The sequence below is a fragment of the Theropithecus gelada genome, chromosome 15 (genome assembly GCF_003255815.1).
Source record: "Theropithecus gelada isolate Dixy chromosome 15, Tgel_1.0, whole genome shotgun sequence".
NCBI classification, from domain to species: Eukaryota; Metazoa; Chordata; class Mammalia; order Primates; family Cercopithecidae; genus Theropithecus; species Theropithecus gelada.
In genome coordinates, this window is record NC_037683.1 from 26,659,649 (window position 1) to 26,675,592 (window position 15,944).

A 15,944-nucleotide genomic window follows, 5' to 3' on the forward strand; every position below is an offset into this window, starting at 1 on the left:
CCCTGGGGAGGCAGGAGACCCCTGAGGTGATGGGAGACCCCTGGGGTGACAGGAGACTCCTGAGGTGACGGGAGACTCCTGGGGAGGTGGGAGACCCCTGGGGTGACAGGAGACCCTTGAGGTGACAGGAGACCCCTGGGGTGACAGGAGACCCTTGAGGTGACAGGAGACCCCTGGGGTGACAGAAGACCCCTGGGGTGACAGGAGACCTCTGGGGAAACAGGGTGGTGGCTGCCCTGAGCCTGGCCTGAACCTTGATCCTAAGGAGGGAAGATGGAGCCTAACTGAGACCCTGGGGCGTGAACAGTCACCCCCTGACTAAAGCCTCAGGTGAACATGGCCACTGTGGCGTGAAGAACATGAGAGAAATGTCTAAGCAGTCTCAGGTGTTGGCCCTGAGGGGACCCCGGAGGCCACCTCTCTCAGCACCTTCCCCCCACTGCACTTGGAACTGTAACCAAGAGGGGGTGAGGGGCTTCCTCAAGGTCACCCATCAAGTCAGAGGCAGAGCTGGGGCAGGAACTGGAATGTTCTAGGGTATCTTCCAGGCCTTGGCCTGGGCCTCCTTGCCAGCCGGATAAGATGTGCTCTTCAGAGTACGAGAGGGGGCTCTGCAGCCTGAAGGTATGAGTCCCCCAGTCCCTCTAATGTTCTCCTCTCCCTCTGACAGGTGAACCTGGTGCTGGGGGACGGCCGGTCCCTGGGCCTCACGATCCGTGGGGGAGCTGAGTACGGCCTTGGCATTTACATCACTGGCGTGGACCCAGGCTCTGAAGCAGAAGGCAGCGGGCTCAAGGTGAGGGGAGGGCCCGAGGGAGGGAAAGCTCTGTGCTTGGAGCTGTTTGCTGCTGATTTTAAATAGATCTCCAGCAGAGCAATCAGCACCCCACCTTGAGGACTGGTCCCAGCTGGGGAGCCCTCCCTGGCTGCTGTGCCTCTAAATTCACAGCTCACAGCAGCAGCAGGGTGGCCGCCTACGCGGTGTGGGCAGCAGGCCAGCCCGAACTTGTTGTGCTGCTGTTTTGCAAACACTGCTGATGGCCTGTGATGGCCCTGACTTCAGGGTTTGTTAGGACATGTGGAGAGGGAAGAGGAGAGAAAGTAATGGACTAGGTTGGGGATGCCCTGGGCAGCTTCAGGCCTGGCATTCAATCCGGACAACCAGCAGTTATCAAAATGATATTACTAGCTCCCATTTTAAAGAGGGCTAACTGTGTGCCCAGTGTCTGCGATCCACTTTACACATGCCATCTAGTTGACTCCTCACCCTACCCTGAGGGGGTAGGGTATTACTACCCACATTTTCCAGTTGGGGAAACTGAGATATACAGAGGTTAAACTGACCTGTCCAAGGCCACACAACTGGTGGGTTGCAGAGCAGACTTTGAACTTAGGCCCTCTGAATTTCAAAGCCCTCACTTAGCACCCTGCAGGGCAGCCTGGGAACTCTGCTCAGAACGCTGGACCCAGGACACTAATCACCAAATTAAAGAGTACCATGTGTTTGGGCTAAATCCTGATGCTGGGGATGCCACAGCAGCAGCGATGTGGAGTGGTGACCATGGCACAGGTGGCCTTTAAGCCAGGCCATGGAGAGTGTGAGAGAGAGGGATGGGTAAAGGGGAAGGATGGGAGTGGCTGGCCGAAGGACCACGCGTGTCTGACTGTTGGTGACTGACTAGATGGATGCCTAGTCTGTGTGCAAAGCCAGGGGAATGAAGCACATGATGAGGTTGTGTCTTTGTAACAAAGGGCCTTTCTTGCATGCCCTGGTATCAGGAGATTTCATTTTCCACACAGACAAGAAGAAAAGGTCATATGCGGCCACCAAGTCACGTCATGGCAGACAGGCTAGAGTACAGAGACAATATGTCCGTCAGGTTCTCTTAGGAAACAGGCATTGTGGAAAGAGCTCTGGGTTTGCAGTAGGGAAGACTGGGTTCAAGTCCCAGTTTTGTTGCTTTTGCTTACATAGCTGTGTGACCGTGGAGAGTCCCTCCACGTGTCTGGGCTTCCCTTTCCTGTATAATAATACTAAGTAAGCCCTCACCAGACACTGAACCTGCGGGCATCTTGATCTGTGACTTCCCAGCCTCCAAAACCGTGAGACATAAATTTCTGTTGTTTATAAACTACCCAGTCTATGATACTTTGTTATAGCAGCCCAAAGGGACAGATAGACATCATCATCATCATCATCATCATCATCATCATCATCATCATCATTGTGGACATAATCATTAACATCTACCTTGTCTCCCCTTTCCCAGTTACTCTTCCAAGTGCTTTACATCATTAACTTGTTTAACCTTGCTTCCTGTTACTATATAATAATAATAGGTAACATTTCTTTCTCAGGGTTATTGCAAGCTCAAATGAGGAATTCTTATTAATTATTATAGTCAACATTGCCATAGATTGTGTTCCTCCAAAATTCATGCATTGAAATCCTTACCCACAAGCTGATAGTATTAGGAGGTGGGGCCTTTGGGAGGTGATTAGATCATGAGGGCGGAGCCCCACGAATGGGATTAGTGCCCTTATAAAAGAGGCTCCAAGAGCTGCTTCGCCCCTTCCGCCATGTAAGGATACAGCAAGAAGGCACAGTCTGTGAACCAGGAAGTGGGCCCTCACCAGACTCCAAACCTGCTGGCGTCTTGATCTTGGACTCCAACCTCCAAAACTGTGAGATGTAAATTCCTGTTGCTTGTAAGCCACCCGGTCTGTGGTACTTTGTTATAGCAGCCCGGATTGACTCAGGCAAACATCATTATCATCACTGTTACAGACATGGTAATTTACATGGAGCATGTGTCTTCTTTCCCAGGTGCTCTTCCAAGTGCCTTACGTCGTTAACTTGTTTAACCTCATGATACTCCCGTGAAAGTAGGTTCTGTTGTGAGCACCATTTTATTTTTTATTTTTGCGGGTACATAGTAGGTGTGTACATTTGTGGGATACATGAGATGTTTAGACACAGGCATGAGTGTGTAATAATCACATCGTGGAGAATGGGGTATCCATCCCCTCAAACATTTACCCTTTGGTGAGCACCATTTTACAGGCTCAGTAGGTGAGACTCGGAGAGTTGCACAGCCTGTGAGAGGGAAAGCCAGGATTCCCATCCAGGAATGAGGAGTCTGGTTCTAGACCTGTGCCAGCCAGATAGGTAGGAGATGTTCCACAGTGTCGGCCGGGTCTAGTTGATTGTGAAACGTGTTGGATCTAGGTGCTTGCTTTGCTTTTAGCAGGTAGGAGTGATGCTTTGTTGGGACTCCAGGGGGAAATAATCTGATAATATTCTGTATGGAATTTTTGTTTAATAAATTTATGTTGGAATAATTTTAGACGTAGTGAAAAGTTGCCGAGAGTTCCTGTTTATCCTTCACCCAGCTTCCTCTAATGTTCACATCATGTATAGCCGTGGTATATTTGTCAAGACCGAGAAACTAACATCCGTATAATACTGTTAAACTACAGGCGTTATTCACAGTTTCTCCACTCATGTCTTTTTTCTGTTCCAGGATCCAGTCTAATCCAGCATACCACGTTGCTTTTAGTCTTTATGAAGTTTAACTGCCATTTATTTTCCCCAAACACTTAAAGATTAGAGGCAGTTTCTAAACACAGAGTAAAGCTTTTGAAGAAGTGGAGGAGACTGGGGAGAAGGAAAATGGGGCCAGAGGAAAAGAGATGAAGCGGGTTGAGGGATTCCCCAGAACGCCTGCTGCATGGGGCTTCAGGCCCAGCTACAGGCAGGACGCAGACTTGGCTCTGAGCTTCCTGGCAGCCAACACAGAGAGTGAAGCAGGTCAGTGGTGTCTGTAAGAGGAAAACAGACCAGCTGTGTTTGAAAACCCTAGTTATTCTTCCTTCTGAGGCCTCAGAACAGTTTTCCTCTGGTCCGTCCTTGAGAGGATGTTGTGTGGTGCCATAGTGTCCTTGGTGACATAAATGTATGAACAGTTTACATACCTTGTGAGCGGTGAGTACCCTCTGATTAAAACCACGTTAAGAGAAAGGGAGAGAGGGAGCATTCCAGAGAGACGACATGGTAGGTCTTGGCCTGAGAGCACTGAGCATCTCGCCCTCTCTCTCTGATTACTGGTGGGTGGCGTCTTTTATTATCATGTTACCCTTTCATTGAGGAGTTGCTATGTCACATACTGCGCTGAATACTTCTTATTCATTATCACATAATTTTTGCAATGATATATTTTTAAAAAGAATGTTCTTCTTGCCAATTTATAGATAATAGATTTAGGAGCAATGTTAAGCAACTTGTCCAAGGCCACCCAGCTAAGTGCTGGAGCTGAGATTTTAACTCACGCCAGCAAACTCCAAGTCCATGTTCTTAACTATTATGGTATAGTGCCTCTCAGTCCTCGGTTTACAGCTGAAGAAACCAAGACTTATAGACTTAAACTGAGTTGCCCAAGATCAAATTATTTCTGTTATCAGAGCTGTTATTTAAACCAAGACCTGACAGAGCCTGGGGTTGCCTTGTGCAGGGAAGGACAGGAGCCCCGGGGCCTCCACTGACCAGCTGTGTGAAGGTGGGCATGTCCTTCCCCTCCCTGGGCCTCAGTCTCCCTGCTTGGACACTTGGGCGAGGTGATCTCTGAGGACTTCCCTAGATCTGTACATTTTCCTGGCCTGAAAAGTTGCAGAGAGTTCCCTTTACATAGAGCAAACATTTTGAATGAGTAGAGGATATTGGGGAGAAGGAAAATGGGGGATAGGGAAAGAGATGAAGCCTTGATGAGTGATATTCCAGAACACCCTGCTCTGTGGGGCTGCAGACCCAGCTACAGGCAGGACACAGACTTGGCTCTGAGCTTCCTGGCAGCCAGCACAAAGAGGGTGCCCAGACACCAGGAATGTACTCCTGTCTGTTTCACCTATAGTTTTCATGTTCACAAAGAGATGCCAAAACCAGTAACCAGCTGATAGATCCCTCTTTTGTGTGGAAGGATGTGGACATTCCACATAGGCTAGTGTCTGTGGTTGTCTCTTGCTTTTCCTCTTCCCATTTTGTCTGTGAGTATATATACTTGTGACTCCTATAAACTAACACTGTACTTTGCAGCTTCTGAGCTGAGCAAGACAGACACAGTCTCTGACCTCCTCAGCTTATATTCTAGTAAGAAAAATAAAAACAAATTACACAACTGTATATTTAGTTACAATTGTGATAATACCAAGATGGCAAAGCACATGGAACCAATTGAGTGTATGCCTAGGAAGACCAACCCTGGTCTTTGGATACCTGGTAAGGCTTCCTGGAGGAGGAAGCATTTCGGTTGACATTTAAAAGAGAACAAAACTAATTATGTGAAAGAGGAAGTGAGAATTCCAGACAGAAAGAACAGCAAATGCCAAGTCCCCGAAGTGGAAAGAAGTGTTCCAGTGTGCAGACGAAGGCCCGTGTGGCTGAACGTGGAAAGCCGGGTGGGGAGAAGATGTCTGGTGATGCTGCTGAGGAAATAGCCCTATCGCACAGGAGATGTAATTCACCCAAGACCGTGCAGCTGTGAAAAGACGATGATCAAGATCTGCAGTTATTAATGTGGAAGGATGTCTGTGGGCTGTTACTAAGTGGGAAACACGGGCTGCAAAACCACATAGCTAACAGGATTTCATCTGTATTCTATATGAATGCAAAAATATGCATAGAAAAACATCTATGCCGGACACACACCACAGTGTCAACAGTGGTTATCTCAGGTGGTAAGATAAGGGATGATTTCCACTTTTTTCTTTATGTCCTTAGGCGACGTCTGAATGGAGCAAGTATTCCTTTTAATCTTAAAAACAGCAACAATAAAGCGATTTCCATTCGGAAACAAGGCAGAGAAAAAATATTCCGTAGAAGTTTCCACTCACTTTCGTTTGCTTCTCAGTTGCAGGCAATCAAAGGCTTTATTTGCTCATAAAATGCCTGCCTTCAGTAAAGTCCTTTCTATCTTCAATCCCCTCCACAGTAAAGCATTTCGTGTTCCTGCCGTTCATTGTACTTTCCCCTCCAAGGCCCCTTGGATATGCTAACACCTGCCTACACTCACTTGGGCATCCAGGACTGATTAATTCTGTTTATTGCCAATGCACTTTCAGTGGAATTAGGCATATTGAAATGGAAGAAAGGGGCTTGGCTACGTGGGCAGTGGAGCCAAGAAAAGGCTTTATTTGTAAATAGGGCTTCTTGCTGCTGTGCAGAGCTTCCCTTGAGAGAAAATGTGCCTTTCACTTTGCTTCCAGCTGCTCAGCCCACTTAGCTCCTGAGGGCCTGGTTTGAGTCTGGGGTTGGGGGGATGTCAGGATGGTACTGCCCTAAGTGGAGAAACATTTGGGGGGTCAGGCAGGTTCCCAGCATTTGCCCTGGGGAGGCCCCATGGAATTTGGCACCTTCCCACCCCCCGCAGTGGGGGCTAACACCCCTTTGAGAGTTTATCCAAAGGGATCTCTCTTATTCCTTTGCACCTGCCCCCCAGCTTCAAACCCCACCAAAGAATGGACCACAAAACCTCCTTTGTTCCTTTAAGGACAACTGAGATTGACTGGCATTTGAAGTTAATCATAGTGATAGCAGTTGCCATTTATTAACCAGTTATTATGAATCAGGCACTGTACTCAGCACGTTAAATACACTTTTATTTCATCCTCCCGGTAGCCCTGTGGCGGACGTTAGTAACATCATTTAATACATGAACAACTGAGGCTCAGAGAGGTGCAGTAGCTTCCTGGGGATTACACAGGGATCTAGTACCTGGCCTTTTAAGGCCCTCCAAAGGTCATACGCTTTGCTCTGCCACCTTCCTAGAACCCTAACTTAATCAAATATCAAAAGGCTGCAAGGAGAGGAAATAAAGGACTTTGAGTCTTCTTAGAAAACACCAAGCTTCCCAAGCCCAGTGTGGTTCCCGGATCTTGCCTGGCCCACGGCCTCCACACCTGTTTCCCTAGGGGTGGGAGCACATTTCATTTCTGCTCATGGGGGCCAGCTGCCATCCTGGCTGAGGCTCCTTGGAACAGGATCTCTGTTCCCATGAATGTCCCATTCTTGGGGTCACTGCTATGCAGACCCATCGAGTGTCTGGTGCAGAAACAGTGTTTCAGTGACTGTGGGGATGACCTGCTGCCCTACAGGTCTACCACGGGTGCTGGGCTTTGCTGGGAGCCTGACCATGTTGACTTCATTGGTGAAGCCAACAGAGCTGGGGCTGCTCCCTCCATGTACTGGCTTCTGCCAGGGACTGTTCTCCCCACCCACCCTCTCTGTACTGAGTCTCTGGACAGCACCCCTGTGCTAAGTGCGCATCAAGCAGCAGGTGATCTCTATGTGTCATCTCTCTTTACCCAGCTCTAGGAGGTAGGAACTCTTTATTTACGTGAAATCTCACTCTCTTGCCCAGGCTGGAGTGCAGTGGTGTGGTCTTGGTTCACTGCAACCTCCGCCTCCCAGGTTCAAGCAATTCTCCTGCCTCAGCCTCCTGAGTAGCTGGGATCACAGGTGCCTGCTACCACGCCCAACTAATCTTTTTTTTTTTTTTTTTTTTTTTTTTTTTTTTTGTAATTTTAGTAGAAACAGGATTTCACCATGTTGGCCAGACTGGTCTCGAACTCGAGACCTCAAGTGATCCGCCCGCCTCGGCCTCCCAAAGTGCTGGGATTACAGTTGTGAGCCACCCTGCCTGGCTGCAACTCTTAACCCATCTATAAATTGGGAGCACTTGTTTAATGAATGTCTCTTCTCCCAGATCATGGCTACATGAGGTAAAGAATGAATGTTGTTTACACATCATATCCCCTGCCCAAGACAGCACCTGGCACATAGTAGGTATCTGGGAAATTATTCTCGTCTTGAAGAAGTGACTGTGGAGAAGGCAGGCCCTGAGCCAGGTGTCTCTGACTCCAAAGCTCCTATCTTGAGCACTACTTCCTTTGCATTCCTGGCCTGAACACAGAACAGAGCAGGCATATTTGTTTGAGAAGAGTGAGTGGTTTTCCCAGTCGTCTGGGTTGTGAGTGGTTGTCTCTCAGAGATGCTTGCCTTTGGGCTAAAGGAAGCTGAGTAGCAGCCTGGCCCACAGTGAGGTTTGCTCGTCACAGGTACTCTCTGGACATTAGGTGCCATCTTCAGCTCTTCCCTGATGGAGGGCAGATGGCGGGAATCAGTCTACACTCACAGATCTCAGCTGCCAACCCTCCATTTTACACATGGGGATGCTGAGGGCCAGAAGGAAGGAAAGGACTGGCTGACAGAAGGGCCCAGAGCTCTGGGCCCCCAGCATAGAGCCCCGTTGCGGTGAGGCGGTTTGGCTTTGTCTGCTCATTCCGTCCTGATGCTTCTGCTGGGAGGTGAGAGCAAGCCCGACAGACTTCCCACGCCTGCTTCCTGTTTGTCCATGGAGGAAGGGGTATGGTTACTGTGTTTGTTTTGCATTGCTATAAAGGAAGACCTGAGGCTGGGTAACTCATAGAGAAAAGAGGTTTATCTTGGCTCACAGTTCTGCAGGCTGTACAAAGAGCATGGTGCTGGCATCTGCTTCTGGTGAGGCCTCAGGAAGCTTTTACTCATGGCAGATGGTGAAACGGGAGCAGGTGTGTCACAAGGTGAGCGAGGGAGTAAGAGAGGTCCCAGGCTTTTTTAAACAACCAGCTCTCACATGAACTAATAGAGTGAGAACTCACTCATTACCTCTAGGAGTGCACCAAGCCCTTCATTAAGGGTCCACCCCTGTGACCCAAACATCTCCCAGTAGGCCCCACCTCCAACATTGGGGGTCACATTTCAACATGAGATTCGGAGGGGACTAACATCCGAACTACATCAGTTACTATATAATATTTGTTTAATAAGGATCCTTTAAATGTATTTCATTCTGTGATTATGCCTGATTTTATGGCAGTCCTAATGAAGGTGACAAAAATAATGTCTTAATATTTGTGTAATTCCTGACAGTTAAAAGAAATCTCACATAATAAGGGCACCTTACAAGCAACTCTCTGCCTTTCAATTCCACAACTTGGATGAATGGACCAATTTCTTGAAAGACACAAACTACTAACGCTCCAGAAAGAAAAATAGATAACCTATAGATATCCTATATACTATATGTCCAAAAAATGGAGTTTATAGTTAAAATCATCCCCCCCCCAAAAAAACTCAAGCCTAGACACTTTCATGAATGACTTCCCAACTCATTTTATGAAGCCAGCATTATATAATACTAAGACTAGATACATTATAAGAAAAGGAAACCCAGACCACTATCTTTCATGAACACAAATGGAAATATCCTCCACAAAACATTAGCAAATCAAATCCAGCAATCTCTATAAGGGATAATTTATCACAACCAAGAGTTTTATACAAGGAATGCAAGGCTATTTCAACATTTGAAATCAGTATAATTAACAGATTTAAAGAGAAAAGCCATATGATCAGAAAAATACTTTAAAAAAATTCAACATCCCTTCATGATACTCTCTGAACAAACTAGGAATCAAATCTGATGAAGAGTGTCCACAGAAAACCCACAGCTAACATATTTCATGATGAAAAATTAATGCTTTCCTTTAAGATAGAAATAAGGCAAAATTTTTCTCTCAACTGTTCTACTCAGTATCATACTAGACGTTGTAGTCAGTGCAGTAAGTCAATAAAAAGAAATAAAAGGCATACAGATCCAAAAAGAAGAAATAAAACTCTGACCATCTGCATAGAAAATTTCAAAGACTCTGCAATAAACCTCCCAGAACTAATAAATGAGTTTAGCAAAGTCAAAATATACGAAAGTCAACATACAAAAATCAATTCTACCTCTGGCAATGAACAACTGGAATCCAAAGTTAATAAGAACAATACAATTTATAATAGTGCTGAAAATACTTAGGTATACATAGCTAGCAAAATATGTGTAGTTTCTGCATGCTGACAATTACAGAACAGAAAAAAAACTAAATAAATGGAGAGATCTGTATTCATTGATTGGAAGACTGAATAGTATGAAGATGTTAAATCTAATTTGATCTAGATTCAACACAATTCCAATTCCAATCCCAGGAAGCTTTTTTTTTTTTTTTTTTTTTTAAAGATATTTACAAGCTGATTCTAATTTTTTTTATGGAAATACAGAGAAACCAGAGGAGCCAAAACAATTCTGAAATAAGAACAAATTGGAGGACTCTGTACCTGACTTCCAGACTTACTGTAAAGCTACAGTAAAGAAGATAGGGCAGTGTTAATGAAAGACTGGGCACATAGATCAGTGGAACAGAATAGAGTCCAGAAATAAACCCACACAAATATACCCAAGTGATTTTTGGCAAAAGTGCAAAGGCAATTCACTGGAGAAAGGGGTAGTCCTTTCAGCAGATGGTGCTAGAACAATTGGCTGTCTATGTGCAGACAAATGAACCTCAATCTCACACTTTATTTGAAAACTCAAAATAAGTCATAGACTAAAATGTGAGACGCAAGACTATAATACTGTTAGAGGAATATATAATATAAAATCTGTGTGACCTTGGGTTAGACAAAACATGGCCAATAAAAGAAAAGATTGATAAAATAGACTTTATTAAAATGAAAAATTCTTGCTCTGCAAAAGATACTTTTTTTTTTTGAGACAGGGTCTCACTCCCGTTGCCCAAGCTGGAGTGCCCTGGTTAGATCTTGGCTCACTGCAGCCTCTACTTCCAAAGCTCAGGTGATCCACTTCAGCCTCTCAAGTAGCCGGGACTATAGGCATGCACCATCATGCCTGAAAAGATACTTTGAAGAGAATACAAAGACAAGCCACAGAATGAAAATATTTTCCAGCCAGGCATCGTGGCTCATGCCCGTAATCCCAGCACTTTTGGAGGCAGATTGCTTGAGCCCAGGAGTTCAAGACTAGCCTGGGCAACATGACAAAACTCTTTCTGTACAAAAAATACAAAACAATTAGCCACATACGGTGGTGCATGCCTGTAGTCCCAGGTACTAGGAAGGGTGAGGTGAGTGGATACCTTGAGCCCAGGAGGTCAAGGCTCCAGTGAGCTATGATCATGCCACTGCATTCCAGCTGGGGCAACAGAGCATGACCCTGTCTCAAAAAGAAAAAGAAAAAAATATATTTTCCAATCACATTTCTAACAAAGAACTTGAAAAGATGCTCCTCAACTTGTGATGGTGTTATGTCTCAACAAACCTATAGTAAGTTGAAAATATTGTAAATCAAAAATGCATTTAATACACCTAATCTACCAGACATCACCTCTGAGCCTAGCCTGCCTTAAATCAGAACACTTACATTAGTCTAGAGTGGGGAAAAATCATCTAACACAAAGCCTATTTCATAATGAAGTATTGAATGTCCCATATAATTTATTGAATACTATATTAAAAGTGAAAAACAGAATGGTCGTATGGGTACTTGAAGTATGGTTTCTACTGAATGCATGACGTTGAAAAATCGTAAGTTGACCCGTCATAAGTCAGAGACTGTCTGTATTGAGAATGTGTAAAAAGCTCTAAAACAAAAATCTCCAAATGGGCAAAAGATCCAGGAAACTTTTGTGTTGGGATTGCAGTGGTGGACGCATAACTCTGCATTTGTCAAATTCATTGAGCTGTATATCACAGTGTGACTGTATATAAATTTGTAAAACTCAACCAGGATGTGTATGGGAGGGCGCACGTGTGGGGCAGGGGGAGGAAGGTAGAATGCAGACTGAGATGAATGAAGACAGCAGAACTGTTACAAATGATTTCCATAACCACACTGCAAGGGGATAGAGAAGAAAGGAACTGACCTAAGTAGCTGGGAAACATTGGTTCAACTGATCTTATAAGACAGAAACCAAGAAGAGTCATATACACACACTGTACTTAAGTTGGGAATTTTTTTCCCCCCTCAAAAGTATATGGGTTAGGGGCCCGGTGTGGTGGCTTACGTCTGTAATCCCAGCACTTTGGGAGGCTGAGGTGGGCGAATTACTTGAGGTTGGGAGTTTAAGACCAGCCTGATCCACATGAGGAGACCCTGTCTCTACTAAAAATACAAAAAATTAGCTGGGTGTGGTGGCACAGATCTGTAGTGTCAGCTACTCAGAGGCTGAGGCAGGAGAATCGCTTGAACGTGGGAGGTGGAGGTTGCAGTGAGCTGAGATCGCGTCACTGCACTCCAGCCTGGGTAACAGAGCAAGACTCTGTCTCAAAAAAAAAAAAAAAAAAGTATGTGGATTAGGAGTTCTGAAATGACTTTGTTTCACCTAGAATTGAGAAAGTATGTAACTATGTTTTAGGTCATTTCTTACTCTGGGAAAAGTTACAAGTAAGGAAAGGGGAAAGATAGAATGAACCCTTTGACACTGGGATTCGAATCAGCCCTATCAGTGTGGACTCATTTACCAAAAGGAAAAAATACTGTGTTGTGTATATACACGGAGATGAACAGGTGCAGAAATAGATGCAGATGCAGATACAGATATGTGTGCATGCATGAGTCACTATACGTATTTATTGTTCCTCTATCCATTGAGAAGGAACTGTAGACTGGGATACCCTAATAAAAATGGGTACACCTAGCACCTGGATCTTGGTTTCTAAATACTGTTCTTCAAATAAAAGGAACCAGGCTCTTTGTAGGAGTGGTGGATTCCAGGTCTAGGGCAGGGAAAACAGACAAGGTGAACCTGGGATTTCTGGTGCCAGAAAGTAAAGACATGCTCTAAAGTAAACAAACAAATAAGCATATCAAATGCACACAGAAGCCAACCTGAAAGCACTCCCTATAGGCAAAGGAGAATAAAATGAGCATCCAGGAGGCCATACTAATGTCATTACGTAATTAACTGAATAAATAGATAAATGAGGGAGAAGAGACAATTCTTCCTTAAGGAAGAATGGAAATTTTCCTTTCCCATTAATAAACGTAAAAGCAACATGGGAATAGAAAATCACCCTTAGAACGTTACGTTTTGGTAATCATTTCTGTGGGCAAGAGTCACAAGTAGATGCTAAAAAGTAGGCATGAGTTGGCCAGGCGTGGGGGCTCATGCCTGTAATCCCGGCAGTTTGGGAGGTTGAGGCAGGTGGATCACTTGAGGTCAGGACTTTGAAACCAGCCTGGCCAACATGGTGAACCCCAGTCTCTACTAAAAATACAAAAATTAGCCAGGCATGGTGGCAGGTGCCTGTAATCCCAGCTACTCGGGAGGTTGAGGCAGGAGGATCGCTTGAACCCGGGAGGCAGAGGTTGCAGTGAGCTGGGATGGTGCCACTGCACTCCAGTCTGGGCAACAAAGCCAGACTGCGTCTCAAAAAAAAAAAAAAAAAAAAAAAAGGTGGGCATGAGTTTAAGCATTAAAGGATTTTCTGTGTGTGGTTGCAAAATATCTCTGTCACTGTACTTCATAATTTTACAAGGAAAATAGTAAGTTTACAGTGGCGGATTCTGGCAGTCACCCTTAGCAGAGCGTAATACATATTTGTTTTAAATCTTTACTGTGTTTTCCAATTGCAAAAATAATACTTGCTAGTTGTATAAAAGAGAAACAATTTACCAAGGATGTGACAGCTGTCAGCAGGTGGCATGTCCTTCCAGATCTCTTTTGGTCTGACCTGCTGTACACAGTGACTTGAGATCCTTCTCGTTTGTTCTGTTCCTTTTATGATTCAACCAGCAAGTTCTTAGATAGTTGCTTCCCTTCTTCTTCAAAACCTGACATCTCCAATTTATAAGATTTTGACTAAGTTGTTGCCATTTTAGAGTATTGAGATGGGCCTCCTCAAAAGTAGAAGCACAGAAATGTAGCAAACGTGTCTTTTTGCGGGCCTGGTGTTATCATTTTTTCCTATTGTGATTCCAAATCTATAATGTTGTCCCTTCTGCTGTCAGAGAAGAAAATGCAGGAAGGAGAAACTACAAAATATCTCCTGAGCATGCTTGTGTTTTCATTTTCCTTGAGCAGCGGGGTTTGGAGAGGGCTGTTTGATGGTGGCAGACGGGGTGGCCCTGTCCCTCCCTGGGTGCCCCAGGGCCCAGTGAGTCTTTCCTGTTGTTGGAGCACTGCAGGCACTTTGGTGGGCACCAGATGCTGGCAACCCATGGACAGAGCGAGCACCAGCACCTAGATTTGTGTCTGCATCACTCTGCATGCAAATTACGTTGAATGGGGAGGGTGGGAGTGGGAGACAGAAGGCAGCAAAGAATTCTGGTGCTCCAGGTGTTGTGCTGGTGAGAGAAATGGTGGCAGCCAGTATCCACTGAGTGATTACTCTAGGCTGGGCACCCTGCTGAGCACTTTTTATGTTCCACCATAATGAATCCCTAAACAGTCTCCGTGGTAGGCGCCATACCGTCCTTCACTGAAAGATGAGTAAACTGAAGCTCAGAGAGGGCAACACTTGCCCAAGGTCACACAACAAGGAGGTGATGGAGCCAGGATGGGGATCTGGCTCTGGAACCTCCCTTATTAGCCCCATAGCCCTGAATTTGCATGATGGAAACTCAGGCTGACACCCCTTGGCAGCCAAGCAGCCAGCTCTCCCCACTTCTGCCCGGTTCTCTGCCATCAGCATGCTGGCGACACCTGCCCGATGTTCCTACACACTCTGCTTTTAGATTTGGAATCTGGAGAATTCTTCTGGCCATTCAGGATGTGTTTTAAGTAAAAGCATTGTGAAAATGGCAGAAGATACAGCAGCATGCAGGTAGTGGTGATAACAGGAAACAGTAATGATACATTTTTTAATTTTAATTTTTATTCTTTACCTTTCCTATGTTGCTGAGGAAATAGTAATGACAGAAATAAGTCATTAGGGCAGAGCAGTCTTCTAGTTATTTCTAACATTGCAGGAATAACAACAGCAATTGCCAGCATTTTGGGAGTCCGCCCACTGTCCCGCCATGGTGCTTAGTGAGTGCTGTGCCTGTAGTGAGTCATTTAATCCTCCCAGCATCCCTGCAAGGAGGCTCTGGTATTATCCCTATTTTGGAGATGGGCAACCGAAGCCCAGAGAGGTTAAGCAACTTGCCCAAGGTCACACAGTTAATAGGAAGAAGAGCTGGGATTCAAACCCAAGTAGGTCTAGCACTTAGTCACAGAAGTCCCATTCTCATCTCTTCCCTCTCCTCACACCTTCTCTGGTGAACCCCAGAGGCTCTTACAGAACTTAGACAGGTCATCTCTTTGTGAAGTGGTTCTCAGGCAGACTAGGGGAGGGACACAGGGCAGGGCCTTCCCCTGTGGGCAGCTTGAATTTACTGCTTTGTGAAAATGAGGGAGGAGCGAATGGTCTTTACTTGGGGTTTTCCTGTGTGTGTGGTGTGTGTGTTCATGCGCACCCCCCCACCCCCACAGTGATATTTCTGATGTCTCCGTAATAGCAATGCCACAAAAGCAACTATTTATGGATGATTCGCTGCAGGCCCAGCCCTGTCCAGGCGATTCCTCAGAGACATCTTGCTCCGTCCTCTTCGCAGCCCCAGGAGGATCTCCTGAGTTTCATCATGCCCATTTCACTGATAAAGAACCGAAGACTCAATGAGATTAAGAAGCTTGCCCCAAAACATATTTTTAGTTGGCAGAGAAGCTGCGATTCAAAGGCAGGGCTCCCCAAGGCCACGTGCCTCACCTCTGTGCTGATGCCAACAGGGATAGCTGAGCACAAAGTCACAGTGCCTCGGACTGGCAAAGGACTTTCTATTTTACCTTGGGAGGGTTTTGCCCATGTTTCTCTGACCCCGAATCCAGTGCTTTTCCCATTCCCAAGGGCAGCAAGTCATCGATCTCTTGCATGCCAATGCCATTTCTTTAGTCCACCTGTACACATGTTTGTACCTGTGCGGTTGCAGCTGGGCTCTGCAAGAAGGGATAGTTAGCTAATGCTGAGAGTCACTTAGTGCTGTGTCTGCCATGGGGCAGAAAAGGGGGACCTGTGGCCCGGATGATTC

The 15,944-nt window shown here is 45.7% G+C and overlaps 1 protein-coding gene across 3 annotated transcripts in view; it reads left to right on the forward strand.

The window, feature by feature from the left end:
- The window catches only part of WHRN (whirlin), a 103,260-nt gene that overhangs the window by 37,452 nt on the left and 49,864 nt on the right, over positions 1–15,944 (forward strand). For all 3 annotated transcript variants that reach the window (XM_025360430.1, XM_025360431.1, XM_025360432.1), the window contains exon 3: positions 671–796. In XM_025360430.1, coding sequence (XP_025216215.1) covers positions 671–796 — 126 coding nt within the window. The remainder of the gene's footprint in view (positions 1–670; positions 797–15,944) is intronic.